At 48.3% G+C, this 24,840-nt stretch overlaps 1 protein-coding gene across 11 annotated transcripts in view; it reads right to left on the bottom strand.

Moving 5' to 3' along the window:
- Plekha7 (pleckstrin homology domain containing A7) overlaps window positions 1-24,840 on the bottom strand; it is a 187,110-nt gene that overhangs the window by 44,242 nt on the left and 118,028 nt on the right. For 9 of the 11 annotated variants that reach the window (XM_085692974.2, XM_085692966.2, XM_085692967.2 and 6 more), the window contains 6 exons: window positions 24,591-24,674; window positions 15,434-15,545; window positions 14,670-14,774; window positions 10,619-10,691; window positions 9,435-9,535; window positions 5,846-6,021 (listed from right to left, as the gene is read on the bottom strand). In XM_085692974.2, coding sequence (XP_085549100.2) covers window positions 5,846-6,021; window positions 9,435-9,535; window positions 10,619-10,691; window positions 14,670-14,774; window positions 15,434-15,545; window positions 24,591-24,674 — 651 coding nt within the window. Of the gene's footprint in view, window positions 1-5,845; window positions 6,022-9,434; window positions 9,536-10,618; window positions 10,692-14,669; window positions 14,775-15,433; window positions 15,546-22,297; window positions 22,493-24,590; window positions 24,675-24,840 lie in introns of those variants that run through there. The other 2 variants (XM_085692973.2, XM_085692968.2) reach the window with 2 other exon arrangements.

Raw genomic sequence — 24,840 nt, 5'->3', positions numbered from 1 at the left:
ATAACAATAAATCTTGGCTTTTATTGTACATTTGCAAAGGAGGTTATACTCTCCCACACATGCTAATACTTCCTGGAAATCAATTTGATGGGGAACAGTTACATCTATGACTTGGATGAGCAGCAGAATTCCTGCAGGACAAACCTCTAGGGAGGGGTTGGAAGAGCAGGGTGGAAAAAAGACTGGAGAGATGGGGCCTGGAAGGCCAGCGGGTAGCTTCCTTCACTCTGGTTAGTGTTTAGCATCAAGGAAGGCGCTCAGTGGCACAGACAGGAGTCACTTTCTTTTATCCTCCCGGAGTTAAATAGGGCAGCCCCTGGCCCTCACCCCAGGGAAAATCTCACTCCTCTTCAACTGGCTCCACTTTCCCTGAATTAGCAACAGCGGACCTGACCTGTGCTAAGGACACTCTGCCACCTTCAGCAGTCTCCCTAGTGAGTCACAAAACACATGCAACAGCCCAGTCTTGCATCAGAGTGGCACGTGACAAAATCCCTTGAAAACTCCACAGTAGTCTCAGCCAGGGCCATCTACATTTGAAAGCTGAAGCTATCGTTTCTATATATGCAAGGTCTAACCTGTGCCAGGAAGTTGACAGAGACTATCTCTCAACCCTGCAACAACACTGCCAAGTCAGCTCGGCCATGCGTAGGAGGCTGAGGACACCTCCATATGGGGTTATCTACAATACAGTGTCTAATGGAAGGGACGGACAGTGACAATGGCGTTCTGACTGTGAGCAAACCTCACAAGGCAGAGCCCTGAGCAAAGCACTTCGCTCTCTCCTGTTAGCCACACAACCCCGCGGGCTGGCAGCCTGCGAGTCACCTTCATTACAGCTGAGGAAAGTGAAGCTCAGAGGTGAACTACTTTGCGTCGGACCTTGTACCAGGGACACACACCGGACTCCAACCAATCAGATCTGACCCCAAAATACAGGGCTGAAAATATGTTTATCAAGTACTTCTGAGGCTTGTCCAGCCATGCATCACCCTGAGTGAACAGAGACTGGAAGGAAGGCCAAAGAAAGTGCAGAGAGCTTTAATGTGGGGCATTTCTGAGACGGCTGGTTCCTTATACAGAATCCCAGAGCAGGGTTCACACTGTACCTTGTCATTCCAACTTTTTAAACTTTTCTTTGGGGGAGCAGGTGTGGAGGGCAAAGGACAACTTGTTGGGGTTGGGTTTCTCCTTCAACCTTGTGGGTCCTGAGGAATCGAACTCAGGTTGTCAGGTTTGGACGTAAGTGTCTCAACCCGCTGTACCACCTTGCCAGTGCCATGCCAAGTCTATCTGAGCAACTTCCAGGTAGAAAGGTTCCACAGCTGTTCAGTTCACCAACTCTTCCACTCACCAGCCAGCCAAACAGTCATGCACTTAAGTAAACACTTACTCTGGGCCAGGTACTAAATGAACTGCTTTTCAAGATGGTGATGAGGCGCAGATGCATGCCACAGCATCTGGCTACCCCATCCCCCTTGAACGTGGTATTGGGGACCAGACTCTGGTCAGGCCTGCTCAGCAAGCTCTTTGACTCACCGAGTCATCCACCAGCCCCATATGTGCTCTTCCTCAGTTACGCCATCTGACTTCCTTGTACTATGAGGCCTCCTCTCCACAGCGCTCACATAAAGAGGCTTTTCTTGATCACACAAACAGAAGTGGCTGCTTCCCACCCACTGGTCCCACCCTTTTCCATGCCCCATCTTACTGCCTTCATCCTTAGATCCTGGTAAAAGTCATCTTTTATAGGGTATCTTCTCCCCAAATCCCAAATGCGGGTTGACTTAGACACTACCTCTCCTCTGCTACGATTTCAGTATCAAATGCCCTCCACGAATATTTACAGAATAAAAAATGAACGGATGTGCAGGGCTAAGTTTAGGGAGACTCAGGTGGTTGGGGCACTGAGAATAGGGAAGGCAAAAGATAAGTTTGCAGGGACCAGACATACATGGCAGCTGCCAAGCCTGTCAAGGAAACGGGATTTTATCCCAAAGGTGACTGGAATGTAAGCTCCTGCAGTCCCAAGACAGGACTGCAAGCCGAGGAGACTGGCAGTACCATCTGATACCCCTCACCTCTCTCCTTTTGTGAGCTGCAAATGCAAATGGGCTTCCTTTCTCAGTGCTTTGGCTTTCTGAGAAAGACAAGGCATCCTTAGACAAGCTGGGAAGATGGATGTCAAGACGGCCCCAGAAAATCAGACGAGGCCCAGATGTGATGGTGAGAAGACAGAAATGGAGAGGGAGAGGAAGAGAGAGGGCGGAACAGAGGGATGGAGACAAGATGGTACCTCATTCCCCTTTCACCCCAGGAAGTGGGGTGGGGTGCGTATCATGGATCTGAAACTTATGAAGGAAACAAAACTATGAAAATCAGATGCAGTCAAGGAGGTACAAGAAGGAATTCCCTGGGAGAAAGCTACAGGAAGAGGGAGGGCCTGGGGAGCTAGGGGTAAGCTACGCACACTGCTAGGAGATACACTGGCAAAGAAAAGAGTGTGATTCTCTCAAACACAGTTGAAACTAGAAGGGTGCACCAAAAAAAAAAAAAAAAAAAAAAAAAAAAAGGTGGATGGTGTTACTATGCCAGGAGCTACAGAAGATGGTGTGTCTGTCAGGGAGTATTGACTGCATCCCAGGCTCCTCTAAGGGTGTTTAATCCTTGGAAGAGTCTTAAGAACTGTGAGAAACTGATGTGTAAAAAACGCAAGTAATTATCACAATAACAGCAGGGAAGCTAGAAGCTGAAGTCACATCTGAAAGACTGCAGAGACTACGCTCTGGGAGGAGGATGGGGTGGGCTGGAGACACGGCTCAGAAGTTAGGGGCACTGGCTGCCTTTCCAGAGGGGACCTGGGTTCGATGCCCAGCACCCACATGACAGCTCACAACCGTCTATAGCTCCAGTTCCTGGGAATCCAACGCCCTTTTCCTACTACAGTGGGCACCAGGCACATACTGACATACAAACAGGCAAAACATCCATACACACAAAACACAATATATACTAAAAAGATAATACTGCAGCAGGAGGCCAGGGGTGCTTTGGTCAGCCTGGGTTATGGCTACTGGTGTTCTACCACTCACCCAACAAGCCATCTCCAGGTTCTCAGCCTGACGCCCTCAGCCTTCCCATGGAACAAGCCCTTACTTCTGCTTTCAGTCCTTGTGGCCCACAGGACTCCACTTTTGTCTGGGGGACAGGCATGTGCTTTGAACAGCCAGTGGTATCAATGAGTGCCGTGAAGAGCCTCGGTGTGGCTGAGGTCAACTTGAAGGTGTAGCTCAGTGCTTCTCGGACAAGACACCCCTGGCTCTGCTGCTGGGCTTCAAACAGGATGGCCAGAGTCTGGGAGTGCTACAAGCCCTTCACCCACAGATCAAGATGCTCCCTGGACCTCCCCACAGAGCCCAAGACTGAATCCAGCCCAGAGCCTGAGGGAATGACAGTCTCTGAGTCCCAGCCCAGCTGCTCTAGAGTCGGGGGTATCTTCAACCCTTCAGGGGCCTGAAGCAGTATATCCCCATGTTAGTCACCTGCAATCAACAGTACTGACTGATGCCACCATCCCTAATAAAGTACAGGCAGAAGATCTGGGTGACAACCAGGAGACAGGAGGCTACTGCAGGGGTGGGGGCACAGCCGGGGACAGTCAATGGATTACCAGACTGGAGGAGAGGCACGATTCTGTCCTGCCTGATAAAACATTGTAACTAACCAAATGTCTGAACATCTTAGTATGGAAACCCAGAAGAGTTATTGAGTCTCTGTCTGTTTGGTTGGCCATTTCATCTTCCAGGTTGCTGAGGGAAAATGGTACCATGTCTTGATTCTGACTCAGAAGGCAAGAGTTTTTCCGAGAGCTGGCCCGGTGGCTCGGTGGGTTAGGTACCTCACCTTCTGATTACGAGGACCCCAGTTCGAGTCCCGGGGCCTTTTTTTTTTAAAAAAAAAAAAAGAGTTTTTCCAACTTTTGAAAGGGAAAGAACTTTGAGCTAGGAGTGAAAATGGTATAATTTTCAGAAAAAAATGCTTAAGACAGGATCCCTTGCAAAACCAGTATCAACTGTAATTCGCTGGTAGGAATAGAGCTGTCCAAATCTTAGCTAGCGAATTAGTTAATCCTCGAAAGTTCTGGGCGTGCGGCACTTTCAGTCACAGCGCTCTTCCGACACAGCCAATAGCATTCTCTGCCTGTCTTCACGCGCCAACGGGGACACAGCATTAACAAAACCAGGTACTGCTGAGTCCGGTGGCTCAAGCTGTGATCTTTACATTTTGGAGTCTGAGGCAGGAGGACTACTGTGAGTTCAAAGCAACCTAGGTTACAAAGTGAGAAGCTGTGTTTAAAAAAAACAAAAATAAAAAATAAAACAAAAGATAACCTGACTCTACACAGCAGATCAGTAAACTCCAAAGACTGATAAGATCGACCGCCAGTAAAGACACGTGAGCCAACACTCACAAGTGGAACACGCCTTGCTGCTTAAGGGACAACTGGTGGGATTACATAAAATAAAAAGAGGTGGTATCTTGACCAGCAGTCTGGAGAGCTTGCGTGTGAAGAGCTGGTGAAGGGTTTTTGATCTAGGACCTATTTATAAGACTAGCTTAGGAAACACACATCAGAGCTGACCAACGATTTGCACGTCTGAAGACATGACAGTTACATGGTGGACACCACACAGTCAGGGTTTGGATGTGGTTTTCATCCTAGAAGTTCACAAATTTGGTCTCAAAGTGATAGGAGTAAGAGACGGGGCTTAGCATCAGGTCAAGGCAATTAAGTCATTGCTGATGCTGCAGCAAAAGTGACAGATACTGGTCTCCCTCTTGCAGGAGCTCCTGTCATGGTGGCACTTGCCTTTGATACAGTATAACCAGTGTGTGTATGGGGGTCCAGGGTAGATTCCACGCTGGTTAGACTTCAGCCTCCAAGACTATGAGGCTAGTAAAACTCTTTTCTTTATATATTACCCAGACTTGGGTATTTTGTTACAGCAGAAGAACACAGACTGATATAGTGATCTATGTCTACTGGTACTAAATAATGTGATTTTTTTTTTTTTTTTTTTTTTGGTTTTTCAAGACAAGGTTTCTCTGTAGTTTTAGTGCCTGTCCTGGAACTAGCTCTTGTAGACCAGGCTGGCCTCGAACTCACAGAGAGCTGCCTGCCTCTGCCTCCTGAGTGCTGGGATTAAAGGCGTGTGCCACCACTGCCTGGCTAATGTGGATATTCTTTAATAATGCTGTGCTTTAAAATTAAAAGAAAGGTGGTCCAATGGATAAGGTGCCTGCTACCAAGCCTGACAACCCAAGTTCAATTCCTGGGACGCATGTCATGGAAGGCGAGAACAAACTTCCAAAATTTATCCTCTGACCTCCAAAGTGGTGCCATAGCATCAGCACACACACAATACATACATACATACACACATACATACATACATACATACATACATATTTTAAAGGTAAGAAAGAAACCTGCATATATCTGTACATATCTATTTCATAAACAGAAACTTATTTTAAAGGCTATCAATTAACCTAAGAGAGGTTATCTGGGAATGTGATTTGGAATATCTCTATCCCTTCTACCACAAACAAGGAAATCTGAGAACATGATATGTCAGGTCCCACGGCTGTGCATCCTAAGGAGCCAGGGCATAGGCACCATGGCATTAGATGCTGTCTAGAGGAGTTGCCAGCCTGGAGAGATGCATGTGCTAATAATGTACTTGAGAGAGACGGCAACGCTGAACATAGCATGACCAGTGGAACTGCAGTCCCATGAGCTTTCTAGCTCCTCCCCACCCCCGGGACCCCCGTCAGGACTGACCTCTTGAGTGATGATCGAGACAGCACCTGTGCAGCCTGGTTCATGGCCCTGACCCAGGCGTTCATGTCCTCCAGGGTGTCAGCACTGAAGAAGTAGGTCCTCATGCCCGAGTACTCAGCTTGGGAGCCCGCTGTGGTGGTGCTATAGATGAGCGCCCTCATGCCCGTATGCACAGCCTGCAGCAGGGGATAGACAGGTGAGTGCACGTTCTCTCTGCGAGCAAGAACAAGGGGTTCTCTGGCTGTGTTCCCGCTAGATGAAGCCCCAGCGTTGGCCAGTTTGTCTCCACATCTGAAAAATGTCACAATCTAGATGCCACTTTCTTAGGATTGCCATGCTCAGAGACTGATGTGGCTCAGTTTCCTGAGCTTCAACCGGCATGAAATGTGCTGTGTGCCTAAAGAAGCAACAATCGTCTTTTCGGAAGACACTGTGGATCTGGGCAGAGCTGACCAACATCTGACTGGGAATTCTGCGGGGCCGGTTGCATTTGTCCCCCAAGGCTATACATGCCTCCTTGTGGGAAGCCTAGAAAGATCAGCAACTCCAATGGCTTCCAGTTGAAAACATCAGAATCCTGTGCCCGAGTAGGCAGGGGTCTGCCTCTTAACTTTGCAGTTAAAACCTCGCCCCATCTACACAGGAAGATGGTGCAGGGAAGGGAAAGATTATGGAAGTGCCCATCCTGTGGCTACTGGGCATGCTCACAATTTTAGTCTCGTTTTAATCCCAGCAGCCAGGAGAGGTTGGGATGGAACTGTTTTACAGATGAGGCAAGTGAATCTGAAAGGTTTGGTGACTCTCCCACACCACATCTGGAACAGATGGGCACCATCACCGGACACTGTCATTTTACAAACATCACACGAAGAGGAAACTTTCCTGTTTTGTTCCCCACTACATACCCAAGAATAGTGCCCTGCATACAGTGTATGCCCACTGTTTTTCGAATGAATGAATGTGAGCGGAGAGTTGGAACCTGGTCTGACTCCCAGCCCAGGCTTCTCTGTGTGATGCTACGGGGCCTCTACGAAACTGCAGATAATTCTGCAATACGGATCTCGAGCAAAAGGTAGGCCCTATCAGTGAGCAGTCAGAGGAAACAGCTACAAGTTGGGGAGTGGCACACTTTCAGGATGGGCAGACAAATCTTCTCAGAGAAGCCTTAAACCTTCAGCATTTCCTTCTCCTCACACTCGACATCCAAGTCCTACAGTGCACTTAGCTATGGGTCTAGTTCTCACACTAACATGTCTGAGTCTACCAAACCCAGTGTCTAGAGAGACTAGGCAGACTTTGCCTGCAGCCAAGGTCCCCACGGTGGCAGAAGAAACCCCACATCCTCACTTTGAATGTCTTAAGTGTTCTTTTGGTTCCCTCTGTTTCAATAAGCAAGAGCTACGGCAAAAAGAACAAGAGGAGACTCGTGCATGCCTAACCACCTAGCAATGGAAATCCTTAGATAGGTTCTCCTGGACCATGAGGCCCAAGATTCTCTGCGCACAGAGGGTTCTGGGGCAGTCACTAGCTCATCAGATGCAAATGCAGAAAGGTCTTCAGTGCGGCCTTTCAAAAGAGCAAGTCCCTGTGCTACAAGCATCCTGAGAGCCAGCCTCGCCTGGCAATTAGCCTAGGGCACACTTCAAGCCTGCAGCTACCACAGGAGTGAGGAGTCATGCAAGAGCACACAGCCGTGTTCTCTAGTCACTGCCTGCAGGCCTCTGCCTAGCTGCTCACCTGAAGACCAGGTTCCCAGCTCTACTCTGCCTGTGCTGAGGCAATCAGAGGCTCTGACAGTCAAGGTAAGAAAGATACCAGTTCCTCTGTCACCTTGCCCAGTGACCTACACTCAAGGTACTGTGCCTGAGGAGGTATCCTTGGTCCAGCAAGAGGTCTTGGAGATGGCCCCTTCCTCTCAGCTCTGGGCTCCTCAGCTAGCACAACCCTACTAGACAACTTTGCATGACTGGACAGAAACCAGGCTACACCAAAAGAAAACTAGGATGAGAGTAATAGAGAATCTATCTCAGAAACAGTCTGCCCCAGGACATGGCTGTGCCAATATAATACTAAGGAAGCCCAGATCCTCCCCCCTCGAACCCCAAGATCAGATTTCAGGACAGTAAGAACCACCATGGATAATAAAGGAGCATGCAAAGGTCCCCAAATGACAGATTCTCAAGTTTCCTCCCCTCGTAATAATTCAGCATCTGTTGAGTGTTTAGCACATGGGAAGCACTGTATTAGAAGGTACACACACACACACACACACACACACACACACACACACACACACAGAGAGAGAGAGAGAGAGAGAGAGAGAGAGAGAGAGAGAGTTTGGGACGCTGTGGAAGAGGGGAAAGGGGAACAGCACCTGACCTGGACTCATCTGAGGATAGACATTCAAGGTGCCTTCCTCCTGACAGGCAATTCCTGAATAAGAGGAAGAGACTCTCAGGCCCTGAGAAGCACTTAGTATTTATCTTCATAGATGAGGCCAGGAGGCCGGCTTGGGGGAGCAAAGGGAAGGGCGGCACATGGTGAGGCTATGATGCTGCCCGGGTGGGGTGCTCGGGGCCTTGCAGGTCACATTAAGGATCTGTGTTCAGTTAGAGAAAGGATATGACTGGATCTTGGAAAGACCACTGGCTGAAGGACAGCAGGGAGGGGTGAGGACACAAGAAGATGCTTTCTCGGCATCTATCCCACATTTCACAATGTACACAGCCATGACAAACTACCATGATGCCACTCTAAAGTCTGTCTCTCCTGGTCCGCAATTATTTACCCCCAGTGACCTCAATCCCAGTGTGGTGGTTAGAATGAAAAGCACCCCCATAGACTCCAGTATTTGAACACTTAGCTCCAAAGTGGTGCTGTCTGATGAGGTTCAGGTGGCGCAGCCTTGCTGGAGGGAGAAAGCTACTGGGGGTGGGTTCTGAAATTAAAAGCCTCGAGTCACTTCCAGTCCCCCCACCCCGCCTCTCATTTGCACTTACAGTTTAAAAAGTGAACTCAGCTTCCACTTCACACCTTCCTGCCATGAGGAACTCATGCCTCTGGAACTGTAACCCAAAATAAACCCTTTCCCCTATACGTTGCTTCTGGTCACAGCACAGAAAAGGAACCACTAACGCCCAGAGAGGGAAGACTTTCTGAAGAAGACTTTACCATCAAAGGTAATTCTAGAAGCCACTGAACAAAATGATTTCAGAGCAGCTCCTGGATTACAGAATAGGAGGGGCTGCACTTCATGGCTAGGGTGATAACCATTTTTTAAGAAAAATAAAATAAAAAATAAAGACAGTGTCTCACTATGTAGCCCTGGCTAGGCTAGGGTAGACCAACAGGTTATGTAGACTAGACAAGGCTGGCCTTGATGTGGAGAGATCTGCCTGCCTCTGCCTCCTAGATACTGGATTACAGGTGTGGGCCCACCATGCTTGGCCATGATTTTATTAAGTCATTTAGACCTCATTAGTCTGAGTCTGAGACTCTGCAGCCTCCTAACTTCCTGTCCTGTCCCATGAAGGTGTGCCTGAGAACACTGTTTCTTAAGATGGCCCGAATGGCCGAAGAAAGACAATACCTTAAAGGAATACTTGCGGCTTATGCGATCCTCAGGGGCCACAGGGGAGATGACGTAGCTGGGCAGAGGGATGCTCCCGAGAACTGCTTCTTCTCGGCTGTCTTTGGATGGAAAAACACATCAGAACAGCAATCTGGGAATCCTGTCTTCACCGTCTCCTTTCCGTGTTCCAAATGCTTACCGGCAGACACCTCTGCACTGACAGGACCACAGAAGTGAGGCCCACAGGACACTTTCCCCGAGGCAGAGAGGGGCATGAATGCACTCTCCACTCACTCTGCCAGTAGAAGGACAGCATGCCACATGTTGTGGAGCAGAGACAAGAGGGGCACTTCTGTTGTCCCTTCCTCCAACCACGTTCCTTCACCTTCATCCATCACTGCAGGGTGAGTTAGCCTTGCGCTCTTCAACTCAAAGACACACATACTCTCCTCTGGACACAGTACTAAGCCCAATGCCCCCCCCCTTCTGTGACAGCCCTTGCATTTAGCCCCCATCCCCTTGAGCCTCGTCTCCTAGGATAATCCCTATGCCAGTCTCATCTGGCCCACACAGATGTGTCTTCCAACTCCTTATGCATCTAGAACTTTCCCCAAGTGTGTCCTTGTAATGTCTATCTCCTCCCACGCAGACAAAGCACTCACTATCCTTAAAACGCCAAATGCAAATCCTAAGCCTTCTAAAAACGTCTTCCCAGAATTCCCAAAGACAAGCACTTGCTATTTCCCCTGAGGAACTTAAGGACTTTGGTGTCTTCAAAAGCACTAAGCAGAGTCCGTACTTCCCTTTCTCTTCCGTATTTTGAGATTCCACACCGTTCAGTCCCTGACTTTATACAGTGCTCCATAAATGCCCAAATGGGCAGTTCAACTCCAGTGTCCTGTTCAGTACCCAGGAGACACCCAGACAGTGTCCACTGCTTCTCAGCTCTCCAGGGCCTCCAAGGTAACCTGTGTCCAAGTGGGGCAAAAGCCCACCTGACTCTGGGTCTTGAGACCATAACTGAATCGCTCTTACTTGAATTCAACAAGTTGAACTTCTGGGGCCTGCAGGGGTAAAGCTGCAGCCACCAGCCATATACACATGAACACGCTCACAGGGTAACCGGCTGAGTAGCAGGACACTGCTCTAACAATGGACTCCCTCACCAGCCTCTCCAGCACAAGACTGACACTTCAGCTCACCTTTATAATAAAACAAACAGTAATCAGCGAGCACGAACCACCGTCTTTTCCACAGCCTCATCCCGGAGCTGTCCTGCAAAGCACAGACAACCAGTCAGGGCAGTCTATTACACCCCAGCCTCTACTCATAGAAAAGCTGATCCCAGAGCCAAGACCTGCCCAGAGCCACTCTTTCACGTTTTTATTTTATTTTTTATTTTTTATTTTTTGGTTTTTTGAGACAGGGTTTCTCTGTAGCTTTGGGGCCTGTCCTGAAATAGCTTTTGTAGACCAGGCTGGCCTTGAACTCACAGAGATCCACCTGCCTCTGCCTCCCGAGTGCTGGTATGCGCCACCGCCACCCAGTCACATTTTTATTTTTTAAGATTTATTTTCAGGGCTAGAGAGATGGCTCAGGAGTTAAGAGTACAAATTGCTCTTTCAGAGGATCTAGGCTCAATTTCTAGAACTCAGATGGCAACTCACAACCATTTGTGATTGGAGTCCCAGGGCATCTGACATCCTTTTCTGGACTCCACACACCTGTGCACAAATACACACGCAGGAAAGATGCCCAGACACTCAAAATAAATGTAAACACATTCCTGAGTGTGTGTGTGTGTGTGTGTTCGTCCACAGCAGCCAGAAGAGGGTGTTAGAGCCCTAGAGCTAGAGTTATAGGCCACTGTGAGTAACTGATGTGGATGCTAAGAACTGACCTTGGGTCCTCTGCAAGAGTGGTGTGTGCTTTTGCCCAGTGAGCCAACTGTTGGCACTTCTCTTTTACCTGTCTGCTTGTCTATCTCCATGTGTAACCCTGGCTGTCTTAGAACTCACTCTGTAGACCAGGCTGGCCTCAAACTCAGAGATCCACTTGCCTCTGCCTCTTGAGTGCTGGGATTAAAGACGTGTGCTACCACATCTCTTTTATTTTTATTTTGCTCTCTTTTATTTTACTTTACTTTTTAATGAGATGGTCTCATGTAGCCCAGTCTGACCTCAAATTCACTACATAGTTGAGGATGACTTTGAACTTGTAACCCTTCACTTCCACCTCCAGAGTGTTGGGATTGTAGGTGGGCAACACCAGGCCTGGTTTATGCGGCCCTGAGATCCAGTCCCAAACCTGTGCTTGTCTTGCATGCACCCTATCAACTGAGCCACATCTCTGGTCCCCATATTCTCTTCCCCTGCGTTTTTTCAATAAACCAGACATCTTACTGAATAGCTATTCTTCGAATAGGACATTAAACTTAGACTAAGTGATGGCTTATATTTCCTCCCTCTTTCAATGAATGTCTTATTGAAAAGCTACTCTTTAAATAGACATTAACTTAGACTCACTGATGGTTTATCTCAGGAAGTAAGGTTTTCTGGTCTCCTAGGAACAAATTATTATAATCCATTTACTTCTAAGAAAGGAAAGTTCAAAAATAGATGTTAACTACTGATAATAAATTCTTATTAAAAATGAAGTATTTTGGTTTTGTTTTAGGATCTAGGCTATAAAATATCTTCATTCATTCTGATTAGAAAGTGAATTTACATAGGGTAGTATTGAATAATTTTAAATTAGGTAACTGAGACAAAGCTCTCAGCTAATCAACCTCGTTTTCTAACACAGGACTGATTTTGATATTTTCTTTCCACACAATGTAAAGGTCTGAATTCTCTTTGCAATCAAATTTTCTCATAACAAAAGTCTAAAACAAATAAATCAAAAAACTTGGTTACAGGGAAAATAGCAATATTATATACCAATTTTTTCCAACACCTAGGAGAATCTCAGAGTTGGGTTTAACTGACAAAACATCTTTCCTTGCCAGGCGGTGGTGGCACACACCTCTAATTCCAGCACTCTGCAGGCAGAGAGAGGCAGGTGGATCTTGGTGAGTTCGAGGCCAGCCTGATCTACAGAATGAGTTCCAGGACAGCCAGGGCAGTTACACAGCAAAATCCTGTCTCAAAAAACCAAAGGGAGGGAAAAAAATCTCTCCTTGAAGCTGGAGAGATAGCTTAGTGGTTAAGAGAGCACTTGCTGCTCTTGCAGGAATCAGAGTTCAGTTCTTAGACCCACGTGACAGCTCACAACTGTCTCTGCTCCAGTTTCGAGGGATGAGATGCCCTTTTCTGGCTTCCATGGTCACCAAGAATGAGCACAGATCACATATACACATGTAAACAAAAGATTCATACACATAAAAATAAAGTCTTTCCCTAGTCAGAAGTTTTGACAGGCTTGAATTAAAACAGAAGAACAGCCTGGCGGTGGCGGTGTATGCCTTTAATCCCAGTACTTGGGAGGCAGAGGCAGGTGGATTTCTGTGAGTTTTGAGGCCAGCCTGGTCTACAGAGAGTTCTAGGACAGCCAGGACATAGAGAAACCCTATCCTGAAAAACAAAATAAACAAACAAAACAAACAGAAGAACCGTTTCCAACCTAAATACGACATGAGGCTTGCTTGCTATGCACTCCCAACCCACAACACACACTGAAGTACCAAAACCAAATCAACGTGATGTCGTCATCCATGGTCAGTTCTGCAGACTGGTGAAAGGATTTCTATGGTCTAGACAGCATTTCCCTTCTTTTTACTGGCAGGCCTTTATCCATCCTCCATACATGGTTCAAATGCCACTTCCTGGGGGAAGCTTCCTGGGCTGCGTGAGCACAGCTCTGCTTCTGCTGTGAACATGCAATGCTCTAAACAGACCGTTACGGAAGCAGAGCAGCCAAAGGGTGGGAGGTGGGAAGCGTTATTTACAGTCCCTTCCCTCTCCTGCCACATTTCCAACCAGTGTCCTTTTTTTTTTTAACAGGGCATGTCAGAGAGGATAATTACTCAGATGAAGACAGCCATGTAAGAAAAGAGAAAAGACCAGAGCTATGAAAGCAGACACGTGACCAGGAGCAGATAAAGAGATCTGGGACTCCGCTTCCATGGGAAGGGGGCTCTGGAACCTCCTATACAGTGTACAATGCAAAGTCCTTCTCACAAATGCTATCCTCAAATAGGCATCATTGCTCTTGGAGTCTGATTGGCTTCTGTAGATGTTAGCAGGTGACAGATTAGGGATGGGTGACAGTGTGATATGAAAAAAATGCCTTCTTTGTTTCTCTCTGCAGATGACAAGTTCCTGAGGAAACCTTATTTACCTCTTCACACATGTGTGAGCCCCACAAACCATGGCACAGACACGGGGAGCAAATGAATGAAGAAATGACAAGAAGAAAAGGAAGGGGCCAACAAGACATCATTCTGGGGTTGGAAGCTCAGAGACAAAGCAATGAGGGCGTTTGAGACATGAAGCTGAAGGGTAGCCTCGAGAGACAGGGCTGCCACGTTTCCTGACTAAACAGGTGTGGGAAAAGAAGGAGTAGGTGATGGTGTTGAGGTCTCTTCCCTGCACACCTGAGAGAGGAATGATGGTTTCTCATTACTAAGATCCAGGGAAAGTGGTTGGAGAGAGGGTGGGGCAGGAAGCAAGTGATGAATTTGGCAGATTTGGGTTTCCAAGTGCTAGGGAGCTAGCCATACATCCTAGGCAAGGGCTGGGCAGTGTGGCGCACACCTTTAATCCCAACACTCAGGAGGCAGAGGATCTCTGTGAGTTTGAGACCAACCTGGTCTACAGAGCGAGTTCCAGGACAGGCTCCAAAGCTACACAGAGAAACTCTGCCTCGAAAAACCAAAAAGCATTTCAGGCAAGGAAAAGATAGCATTTGTAGCTAAACAATAGCAAAGGCACTATCACTAGGAAGGCAGGTGCTGGCAAAGGGTGAACATGGAGCTGGGTTCTGGCTGACTCATCTATTCACACTGTAGCCCCAGGCTTCAATATGCAGCCCTCTTCCCTCATCTCCATCACTCCCCACTGCATCTGACCAGCCCCTGGTCACCAAAAGCACCGGGCCAGAGTGGTGAAGTGGTTTGGGGGAAGGAAGCTGCAACCCTGAGCAAACAGCTCACTCACAAACAATTAACAGGTCATTGTGCACAGTGGGCAGAACCCACCTGCCCCAAACAAACTCTGGAACAAGAAGCTTCTCTAGCTATTCCAGCCTCCTCACCTGCTTGTGCAGCCAGCCCCTCACCACCACCGGGACATTGAGGTTCCTCCGAATGGCCTGGTCTCTCTTCCCAAAGCTGTGCACTTTGCTGCTGGACTTGAGGATCTAGAAAAAGCAGACTCTGTTCTAATGGCAGGGACTGAGCGGAGCACACACATGTTGTATGACAGGACTGTTTGCACCCTGCTGTCACTGTGAGCCCTTGATCACAGCATCCCTCCCAGTCAAACAGCACGACCCAGACACAGCAAACATCTCATGGTTCACACGAAGTGAAGTGAGTTAAGGGAGTTTTCTATTAAGAGCTGCTACCATGGCATTCTGAAACAAAGTCACTTTCAGTCCCTGACTTTGTCAGGATCCAATACTCGCTCCCCAATCTGGTTCGCCTGTCTAAGTCAGTGATCCTACATTTTGAACAAAAACATCTGGGCATTTTGCTCTTCAAGCCTGTCTGTCACTGAAACTTGCCAGGATCTAACACCATGTACCTGTAAACAGAGGTGTTGCTTTCTGAGCACACACCAAGACAGTGAAGAACGCACTCAAGGAACTAGATGCCAGTCTTGGTCAATCAGCAACCACCCGTTTCCTTGGACAAGGGCTATCACCTCTCTTAGCCTCTATTTCCTGATCTGTAATTTTGGGGGAGTATTTCTTATGGGCAAACCCCACAAAACTGTGATAATAAAATGGACTTCTGGTTACAAATGGACTTGGAAAAATACAGAAGGGACATGAAGAACCGGTGATGGAGAGCTCACCTTGGGTCCAGGCTTGGCTTCCAGGGTGGATGTGGTTCCAGCCGTGGATGTCTCACTGACCATGCTGGACGGTCTTTGGTTTCTCTCTTGCTTCGACATATGTGGGTGTGGCCTGCAGGAAGGCGTAGGGGAATCCTGTGAGTATGTGCCCAGCTGCAGAGTGGAAAGCCCAGTCTATGACCTGTCCTAGGCTGGAGCTGGCTGCTTGGCACCAGAACAACTCAGGTCCCAGTTTTTGGAGGTCGTCTGATCCCAGATTGTAGACAGAGGTCACAAAATTCACCTGTCCCTGTCCTTCAGAGGACCAAGAAGATGGCAGATGGACACACCACCACAGCCAGACATTCCAGAAAAGGGTGCACACTGCACTCCCTGTCTGTGATCCTAAGGTACCCACACTCATTCTCTTACTAGGGTGTCCTGGCGACAGCTCAAGGCGCACAATACTCTTCACAGAAGGAGGGAGTCATCATACTGTTACACACACACACACACACACACACACACACACACACACACACACCTCCACTTCCCCAACTCCCAAAAGAAGCTGTTTATAATTAGTAACAAGAAATCACTTGCGCACACATCCACACCCCCAGATATACACAGAGAATGCTTACATAAACGCCAGTGGGGCTTGCCGCCCAAAATAGACCTACTCAACAAAGAGTCCTATTCTGGGAGCACTCCATTCGCCCCAAAATAGAGCCACTGGAGATATTAACCCCCTGTGCCATGCCTGGATAGCAGGAAGTCATGAAGTATCTGTAAGGCCACAGTAGGGAACCCTAGTGCTTCCCCATCATCATCCCAGCCACTTGGACTTCCTGCTGAGAGGCTCGGGGATGGCTCGGGGCTCGGAGCACTACTCTAAAGAGATGTGGAAGAACATCCTTCTCACCTGCTTTCCGAGGAGCCCATCTCTGTATCAGTCTTTTCCACACAGAAGTGTCAAAGCCTTCACCCAAGCTCAATACCTATCCTTGAACAGCATGATGCATGACAGCAAGACCCTGCCAGCTCCACAGTCTGTAGGCTGTCCCTGAGCAGAAAGCAGAAACCACAGCAATCCTTGACTGCATTTTGTCTGCTGCTCCACTAGGCAGCAGGATCCAGGCAGGTCTACATATACTATGTTGTTGAGGCTTCCTGCTTCAGGAGTTGAGAAAAATTACTTCGGAGGACTTAGCCAGGACCCTGAAAAGACAGAGCTGGAGGATCCAGGCCAGACGAAGCTGAGAGAAAAGTGCTCAGAATGTCCTGCATCGCTTGCTTTTACAGGACGTGATGGAAAAAGTATAGTCTTCACCTAGAGATACCACACTCCCTTCAGGCACCACCACTGCTCAAAAGACACGGATCCTTGTAGCGCTCTGAGTCTCAACACCAGCACTGCCCCAGGAGGCGACTTCTCTGCAGAAGTTGTGTGGCCACTACGCTTCCCCTGCAGCAGGCAGGCATCAGCTTCCCAATGGGCCAGCCCCACGAGATGCTCAGAGTGGCAAATGCACTACCCACCAGGCAGAAAGCTGGCCGACTTCGTATCAGCCAGACTCATCCAGAATCCCTGCCCACGGCTTCCATCGCAGCCAAAACGCTGTTACTGCTCCCTGCTCAGATGGGGAAATGTCACCAGGCTCGGCCTTTCCCTTGGCAAAGGCTGCAGCAGCAAATTCACAGTTTGGGAGTGGGAAAAGGCTCTGTGAGGCTGCTGTGCCATATCTCTGCCTCTCAGCAGGACAACCAGCCATCTTCCCAGGACCTGGTCCTGCCCAGCTTTCCAGAGAGGGGGAAAAGGAAGGAGAACTCTTGGGTTGCCTATTAGGCAACTTTTTTTTTTTCCCACTGAAATCTAAGACACAATGGGGTGGGTGAGAGCGGATAAAGGTGCTTGCCTCCAAGTCTGAGGACCTGAGTTCAATACCTGGGACTTCCATGGTAAAAGAGAAAACCAATTCCGACTAACTGTCCTCTGACCTACAGACACACAGATATACATACACACACAAATTCAAGACCTAAGAGGCAATCTCACAAAAGGTTTAGTTTTTTTTTAACCAAGTTCAATTAAATTTCTTTTGAGATACTAATAGAAACATTATAGAATATTTAAGAAAATACAAGAAAAAGCTAAATGGTGAAGTGAGGAGGGGGATCCTCCATAGTCCAGCCACCCAAAACAAAAGCATTTAAACATTTATTTACGTCTGTCCTTTCTGTTATGCCTGGTTTGATTTGGGTGGTGTTGTTTTGTGTTTATTAGTTTTTTTGTTTTTCTCTGTAACTGTGATGTGTTTATGATCTTGTTTATACCTGAGGTTTTAAACTATTTTAGCATGTAAGGTACAGTAGTAACACATACATTTAATCCCAGCACTCAGGAAGCAGAGGCAGGTGGATCTCTGTGAGTTCAAGGCCAACAGGATCTACACAGTGAGTGCCAGAACAGCCAGAGTCACATAGTGAAACCCTGTCTCAAACAAAACAAAAATCAAGAACATGTGTGTGTGCCACGCACACGCACACACACACACACACACACACACACTTTATTATAAACATTTTTTCCATCACTTATTTTGGGGGTGGTAAGACAGGGTTTAATTGCCCTGGCTGTCCTCAAACTCACAGAGACCTACCTATCTGGATCTGCAGCTGGTCCAGGTAACCCAGAATAAGTGAGAGCTTTGCCATTTCTTTGCCTTAGTCTAACCATCATAACTTTACCCCTGGCCATGGGTACTAGCTGACTGGGAGTTTTCTCAGCCAATAGCATGAGGAGAAAGACAAAACTTGGCCACAGGTTTGGGTAAAAAGAGGACAGAGCTCCTGCTGGAGGAACCAGATACAGAGAGATTTTGTCTGGAGTGAGGCTGGTTATGGCCACACCACTGACATCTAAGAAGCAGTGGGAGGCAGGGGAGGAAAAGAAAACCCCAAATCTGCCCTAGGAAGGTGACTGTGATGTCTACTAATGCTGCAAAAAAAGATCCCCATTCAACCAACAGTCTTCAGTGTTATATGCAGCCTGACCCGGCACTCTGAAAGAACGAAGACAGACACATGCAGTCTAGCCATCCATGACAAGGCCAGCCTCCAGAGGCTGTTTGCTAGATCCCCTCATCATGGATCACACTGAAAGATGGCCTTGGAAATGACCACTAGAATCACAACTAGCAATCCGTTTTATATCAAAAATAGACACGAGAAAATATCAACACAATTTCCTGAGTGGAATGAAAAGCTGACACTCACAAAAGCTCCCACAGCAGTTTAGCCCATTGACTTAAGCACGGGAGCACCCAGGGTGTATTTACGAAGCCTCCTGAACAGATAAGCCAGGGGGCCCAGAATGAGTGAACGGGGCATCATTCAACAGAGGGAGACCTGGTGCATTTGTTTCAGCTAGGATACTGGACAGGAAAGATCCCCACTGAAAAATGTGGCTGGACAGACATACTGATTTGTCTTCGAGTCCTCAGCCTGGATGTACTCCACTAATAAGTTTCACCCAAGAATGTCCCTAGAAGACAAACAGTTCCCATCAGCATGCCCTCAGGCACACTGCATCCTACAGAGGAGACCACAGAACCTGCATGCTCAGACTCTTCGTGTCCTTAAATAAGATCTATTCACTGTAAGCCTGCTTGCTGAGTTTCTGTGCTGTCTGGATTCCCAGGACAGTGGGATGGCTGAAACAAAGACCTCCCTTTCCTTCACTTAAGCTACATGAATGCAGATTATTTTGCTGCAGGGGTGTGGGCTGAAGTTCAAAACAGTGAGCTAAACTTTGAGCTCAGCTGCCTCCTGTCAGAACCAAACAAAAGAAATGAAGAGTAGACGAAATCAGCTGGGAGAAGTCCCATTGGGAAAGGGCTGGATTCTATGCAAACCATCTTTCTCTACCAAGACAAAGTGCACATAACCTGACAGGCAGAGCCAGAACCTTTATAAATGCGGAAGCCATTTGCTCTGGGCACCTGAGTGTCAACACAGCAGGACCCTTCGCTTCCGCAAGTCACTACAGAGAGGTCAACCAAGCTCTGAGGACAGATGCAAGTATGCTGGGTGGTGGTGGTGCAAGCCTTTAATTTCAGCACTCGGGAAGCAGAGGAAGGCGGGATCTCTGTGAGTTCGAGACCAACCTGGTCTACAGAGCGAGTTCCAGGACAAACCCCAAAGCTACAGAGAAACCCTGTTTCAGAAAAACTAAACCAAACCAAAACAAAAAAGTAAAAGGAGAACTTGACTGTAGCTCTGGGGTAGAGTGTTTGCCTAGTACTCATGAAAACCTAGGTTCAATCCCTAGAACTGTAAAAATTAAAATTAAGTTAAAAATAATGAACTGGGTGGGGTCTGCCATAAAGAGAGCCCAAGTTCCAAGTGCCAAGCCCCAAGATCTGTGAGATATAGATCTGGGCTATCACAGCCCCAAGGCCAACCCCAACCAGGGTAGGGGAAAGAGCAAGAGCAGAGTGTTAGGTTGGGAACATAGGTCCCAGCCCCTCGCATCTATCCCAGCCCCCAGGCCTGGTCTGGACTTCAAATCCCAGCAGGCCAGGTCCTGACCTCCTCCCTGGGGGTGGGGTCAGGACCCCACCCCAGGGTACTTAAGTGATCCCCCCCCCTTTTCTTCCTCCCGGGAGGGGGGGGGTGTCGCATTTCTGCAGCTTCCCGGTTTCCCCCTCAGAGCTACCCGAGAGCGCAGATCTCCCATTAAACCTGGATATTTCTTAATTTGGCTTGTTTTGATTTGGCTTGATTGGGAATTTCTGCGTCGTCAGAGAGCTAACATTAGGAAATATTCCTAACACAGAGAAGACAGGATTTCAGCTGAGCTCTGTCTGATAGGCTTTCACTCTCCCACAAATCGGCTCTTTGGGCCTCAGTTTCCATTTTAAATGGGGTAAAAACTTCTCTTTACAAGGCAGCTTGTGCATTAAGACGACTTTCTGAGAACTAGGGGCACTGTAAGATCTGCACTATTCCTGTGTCACCACTGGAGACCCCAGAACCTAAATCCCAGGTACGGTTTATTTTTTACTACCAAGCCACTTCTCTCCAGAAAGCTCAAGATGCCAACTGAGTAGCTGAGACCATAATGGTTTCTTAGCAACACCTTACCTGTGACTTTTTTAAGTCAAAATATAGAAACTATGGCAGGCTTCCCTTCTAGTGGTCAAGGCAATGGCTGAAAGTCAGACGGTTACGGGGAAACAGAACTCTAGCATTAAAAAGACCTTATGGGGCTGGGATGTGGCTGGGTGATAGTGCACTTGTCTAGTGTGGACAAGATCCTCAATTTGATCCCTGGCACTGAAACAAAACAAAACAACTCATTTAATGTTATCGCATGAATTTTGAGATAAAAGGACCCAGCTTCAGGCACTGTCCTCAAGGATTCCAAAGACCAGAGAACTCAGCTGAGAGATGGCTGCGAATGGAGGACTGTATACAAGAGTGGGCACACTTGCAAACACAAGCACTCATTTAAAGAGCACAATCTACAGTGAAAATGACAGAGAAGAAAGGAAAAGAAAGTGGGAGGGAGGGAGGAAGGGAGGGAAGGAAGGAGGGAGAGAGAGGGGAAGGGAGGGAGGAAAGGAAATTAGTTATTGTCCCAAGCAGGCCGACACACCTTCACAACCCTCTTCCCAGACAAAGAGACACAGACAGGCTGCCAACGCTTACTGTCAACTTCCAGCAACCCGGGGGAGGCTGTCTGACACGGGATTTCACGGGTGAGGTTGAGTAGCTGCAACCTCACCCCAGCACAGTTCACTATGCCTTTCCCCGTCCCCCTCAATTCCTTAAACACAGGCTGGGAAAGAACCCAAACAGCACCTCCTCACCTGGCATGAAGACAGCCCAGACAGTTGTGCCCCCACCCCTCAATCAGAGCACTGTCCTGAATTTGGCATCGGAGTCCCCAAGCTGGACAGCCTTGGGCTTGTCTCGTCCCCCTTCCTCCATGACTGACTGCGCAGGATGAGAGGGAGGCACGGACCTCGGAGACTCTCCCGTTCTAATCCGTCCCCTCTGAGCCTGCCTGCTCCTCCCGCCTGATCTACCAAGCAGTCGTCCTTCTCATCAGGCTACAGCAATTGTTAAACGGCAACCAGAGCAATTCCCAGGTTGTGGGGAAGGAAGAGAAAAGGACTAGAGAAGCCACAGGAAGAAACAAGACTTCTGTTTTAAAGCAACAGTATCCCTTCCACATAGCAAAGCCACCACGACTGCATATTCGGCCAGCAGAGAAGAGCAGAAGATGTGGGTATCACGTGGCCATGACTGCATTCCCAACTGACAATGCCCTTGGAAACATCCACACCAAAAACTGCCTCTTGTTCCTGAGTGAACTAAGGGCCCCATTTCCGTGTCTCCCCTTACCTGTGACTGTCACAAATGCTGCCTGAAAATCCGGAGAGGAAAACCAGTCAAGTTCCTGCATCTGCTTGCCAGGTGTTTGCATTTCTCCTCATCTTTTCTGCTGCCATGGCAACCAAATGCAACAGGCAAAGCTAGCCCAAGACTATCCGTGTCTGCAGACAAGGTGCTGGTTCTACCTAGTCACTGATGGCCACAGATGAGACTCCCACAGCCCAGAACCACGAGGGTGAGCACGGGCTGGCCTCCTCCTGGAGCTGGAGAGCCTTCTCCGAAGCTCACTCGCCCTTACCTCTGGCTGCCAGCTTTTACCAACATGTAGCTGCAGGAAGAACAGCATACAGAATTGCCTAGCAGCAGGAGATTTCCACCTAAACCCACCATCTGCAGTAGCTTCAGGAGAGTTTTGCCCTGAAACCCGTGAAATAAAGTCTCTGTGGCAAAGGGGCCAAAGTTCAGTAAGAGACCGCCTACCTTCAGCAGGCTCGGCCTCTCTCAGAGCTGTCTTCAGACACCGCTCACATCACCAGCCATTCCAACCGTGTTTTCTCTCCAAAGACGCAAATGGAATGGGAGGACAGTTGAAACTGACTGAGCACAGAGAAAGGCATGCCAAGTAAGGGTCCCCTTGGCAAGGACCCCCGAGGGAGCCCACATGCCTTGCAGCTGGTTGCCCAGCACAGCAGTGGGCTTCTGAACTTCCAAAGTAAGTACGCTCTCTCTCAAGCCGGGCCCCACCTCCACATGAAATGCTCTGCGGAGTCTGGGGATTGGTGTGCACAGCCCGCTGTCAGTCAGCTGCCGTCACTGCTCAGGAATGCTTCTCTCTTCCCCAAAGCTGTAGAGGCACCCGCACGGAGAAGAAGAAAGTATGTGCCTGTGCTCGAGGCTCAGACATGGAATCACATTCCTGGGCCTTGTGTGTGGGTAGGCCCTGATAGCTACTGTGATGAAAAGCTCTAATTGTCAACTTGACACAATTGAGAACCACCTGCAAGGAAGAGTCTAGATGAGGAGCTGTCTACATTGGGTTAGTCTATGGGCAGGTCTATTAGGGACTGTCTTAATTAAGTTCATTGATCTAGGAAGACCCAGCCCACTGTGGGCAGCACCATCCTCTAGGCAGGAGGTCCTGAAGTGTTTTAAAGGTGGAGAAATCAGGCTGAGCACAAGCAAGCAATCACGTACACATTAATTTATCTCCGCTCTTGACTGCAGGTGCTGTGACTAGCTGTCTAATTTGACTTCCCCATACTATCATTTCTATCACCCAAGGTTGCCTGCGCTCTGGCAAAATGCCTCACCACCCAAGGCTGACACTTAGGATTCCACAGCTGCTGTGGATGCGCCATGAAGCCTTCAGGCAACTTATATAGCCACCCAGGGTCCTCAAGTCCTTTGTGATCTATGTGTAAGGAGGTTACATAAACTCTTGCGTGCGTGCGTGCGTGCGTGCGTGCGTGCGTGCATGCATGCACAGTCTTTAAAAGCTGGACACACCCGTTCCACGCTCTTTTCCTGCACCAAATTTCTGAGAGGCCTGAGTACCTTCTTCTCTCCTCCTTCTCTGTAGTTTTGGAGCCTGTCTTGCTCTTGTAGACCAGGCTGGCCTCGAACTCTGAGAGATCTGCCTGCCTCTGCCTCCCGAGTGCTAGGATTAAAGGTCTTAATAAACTCTTAAAGTAGGTTCCATTGTGTGTCTTGTGATCCGTTCTCACGCCCTGTAATTTCACCCATAATGACAGAATTATAAGATGAAATAAACCCCTTCCCCATTAAGTTGCTTTTTGTCAGGATATTTTATCACAGCAACGAAAATAAAACTAGGACAACCACAAAGGGCCAGACACCCGCTGACAATTGAAGAAATTCAGTGAGCTTCAGAAGAGTGCCACAGATAATCCCATCATGAGCAACGAGACCCTATACCAATGCTGGGGACGGGTTCCTGAAGAAGAGGCAGCAGAGGAAGCTCCGTGTCTCTGAAGCAAGCCTAAGGTTACTACAGGTGAACTACGATTAGAATCTCCACGCGGTAGCACAGTGAGTCCAGTTAAAGAGGAGGGTTTTCTCGCTGAAGAGCACTGCCTTTCCTCCAGACCCCACCTTTGGATTTCTACTTGATGGCTTTAGCGGGTTTATTAAGAGAGCAGAATGGAAAGTAAGTCAAAATCAGCACATAAAGAAAGGCTGGAAACCTCCCCACCGAGGCTGACATGTAAAAGGGCATGTAAAGAAAAATGTGAGCTATCCTTCGAGCCAAAGCCCACCATGCTGAAATATACAACCCTCTGTACAGCTTCTGCCACTGAGTCTTTGATCTTTTTCCAGCTCTGGCCTGTTTCCACACTTGGAGAAGCTGTTCTCCCTTAGTAAACTTTTCTGATACTATCCGCTATCTCTGTCCAAATCCTTGTTCTGGGACAAGAACCTGGGAATTCCTGCAGGTAGCCTTGGCACCCAATCTCTACCACCTTCCCACCAGGTGAGGAGTCTAGTCAGAGCGCAGCTTGTGTGCAAGGTGGATGTCTCAGCAGAAAGGGGATTTTAAGGGGCTCTGATAGCACCCCCACATCCTGGAGCATCTCTCCACACCCCATCCTCTCACCAGACATGTGGAGACTGAAAAACAAAACTCCTCTCAATCCACTCCAAGACAAACACGCAAACCAAAACAGCAGAAACAACCTAGCAAGTTGTGTTTTGAGTTCATGTCTCCAAGCTCTCAACCTACTCTGCCTGAGTAAGAACATAAAGAAATACTTACTCCTCCTGAAGAATGAATTCACTGTTTTCTGGAGAAAACTGTCCAGTCATAGGATGCCTGAAGGTTGTGGTCTGCTGGTTGTGGCTGGAGAGACATAAAGATAAGAAGTCACGTGATTAAGGGGACAAGGACACCAAGAGATGGTGTGCTAGAGACCCAGGTCAAACATTCCTTGGGGAAGGAGGAACACAGCTGGCCTGGAACTCAGTATACATTAGCCCAGGCTGGCCTCAAACACATACAGATCCCT

Source organism: Myodes glareolus, chromosome 7 (genome assembly GCF_982192425.1).
Source record: "Myodes glareolus chromosome 7, mMyoGla1.1, whole genome shotgun sequence".
NCBI lineage: Eukaryota > Metazoa > Chordata > Mammalia > Rodentia > Cricetidae > Myodes > Myodes glareolus.
The sequence above is the reverse complement of the archived record's forward strand: the minus strand, read 5'-3'. Positions and strand labels throughout refer to the sequence as shown.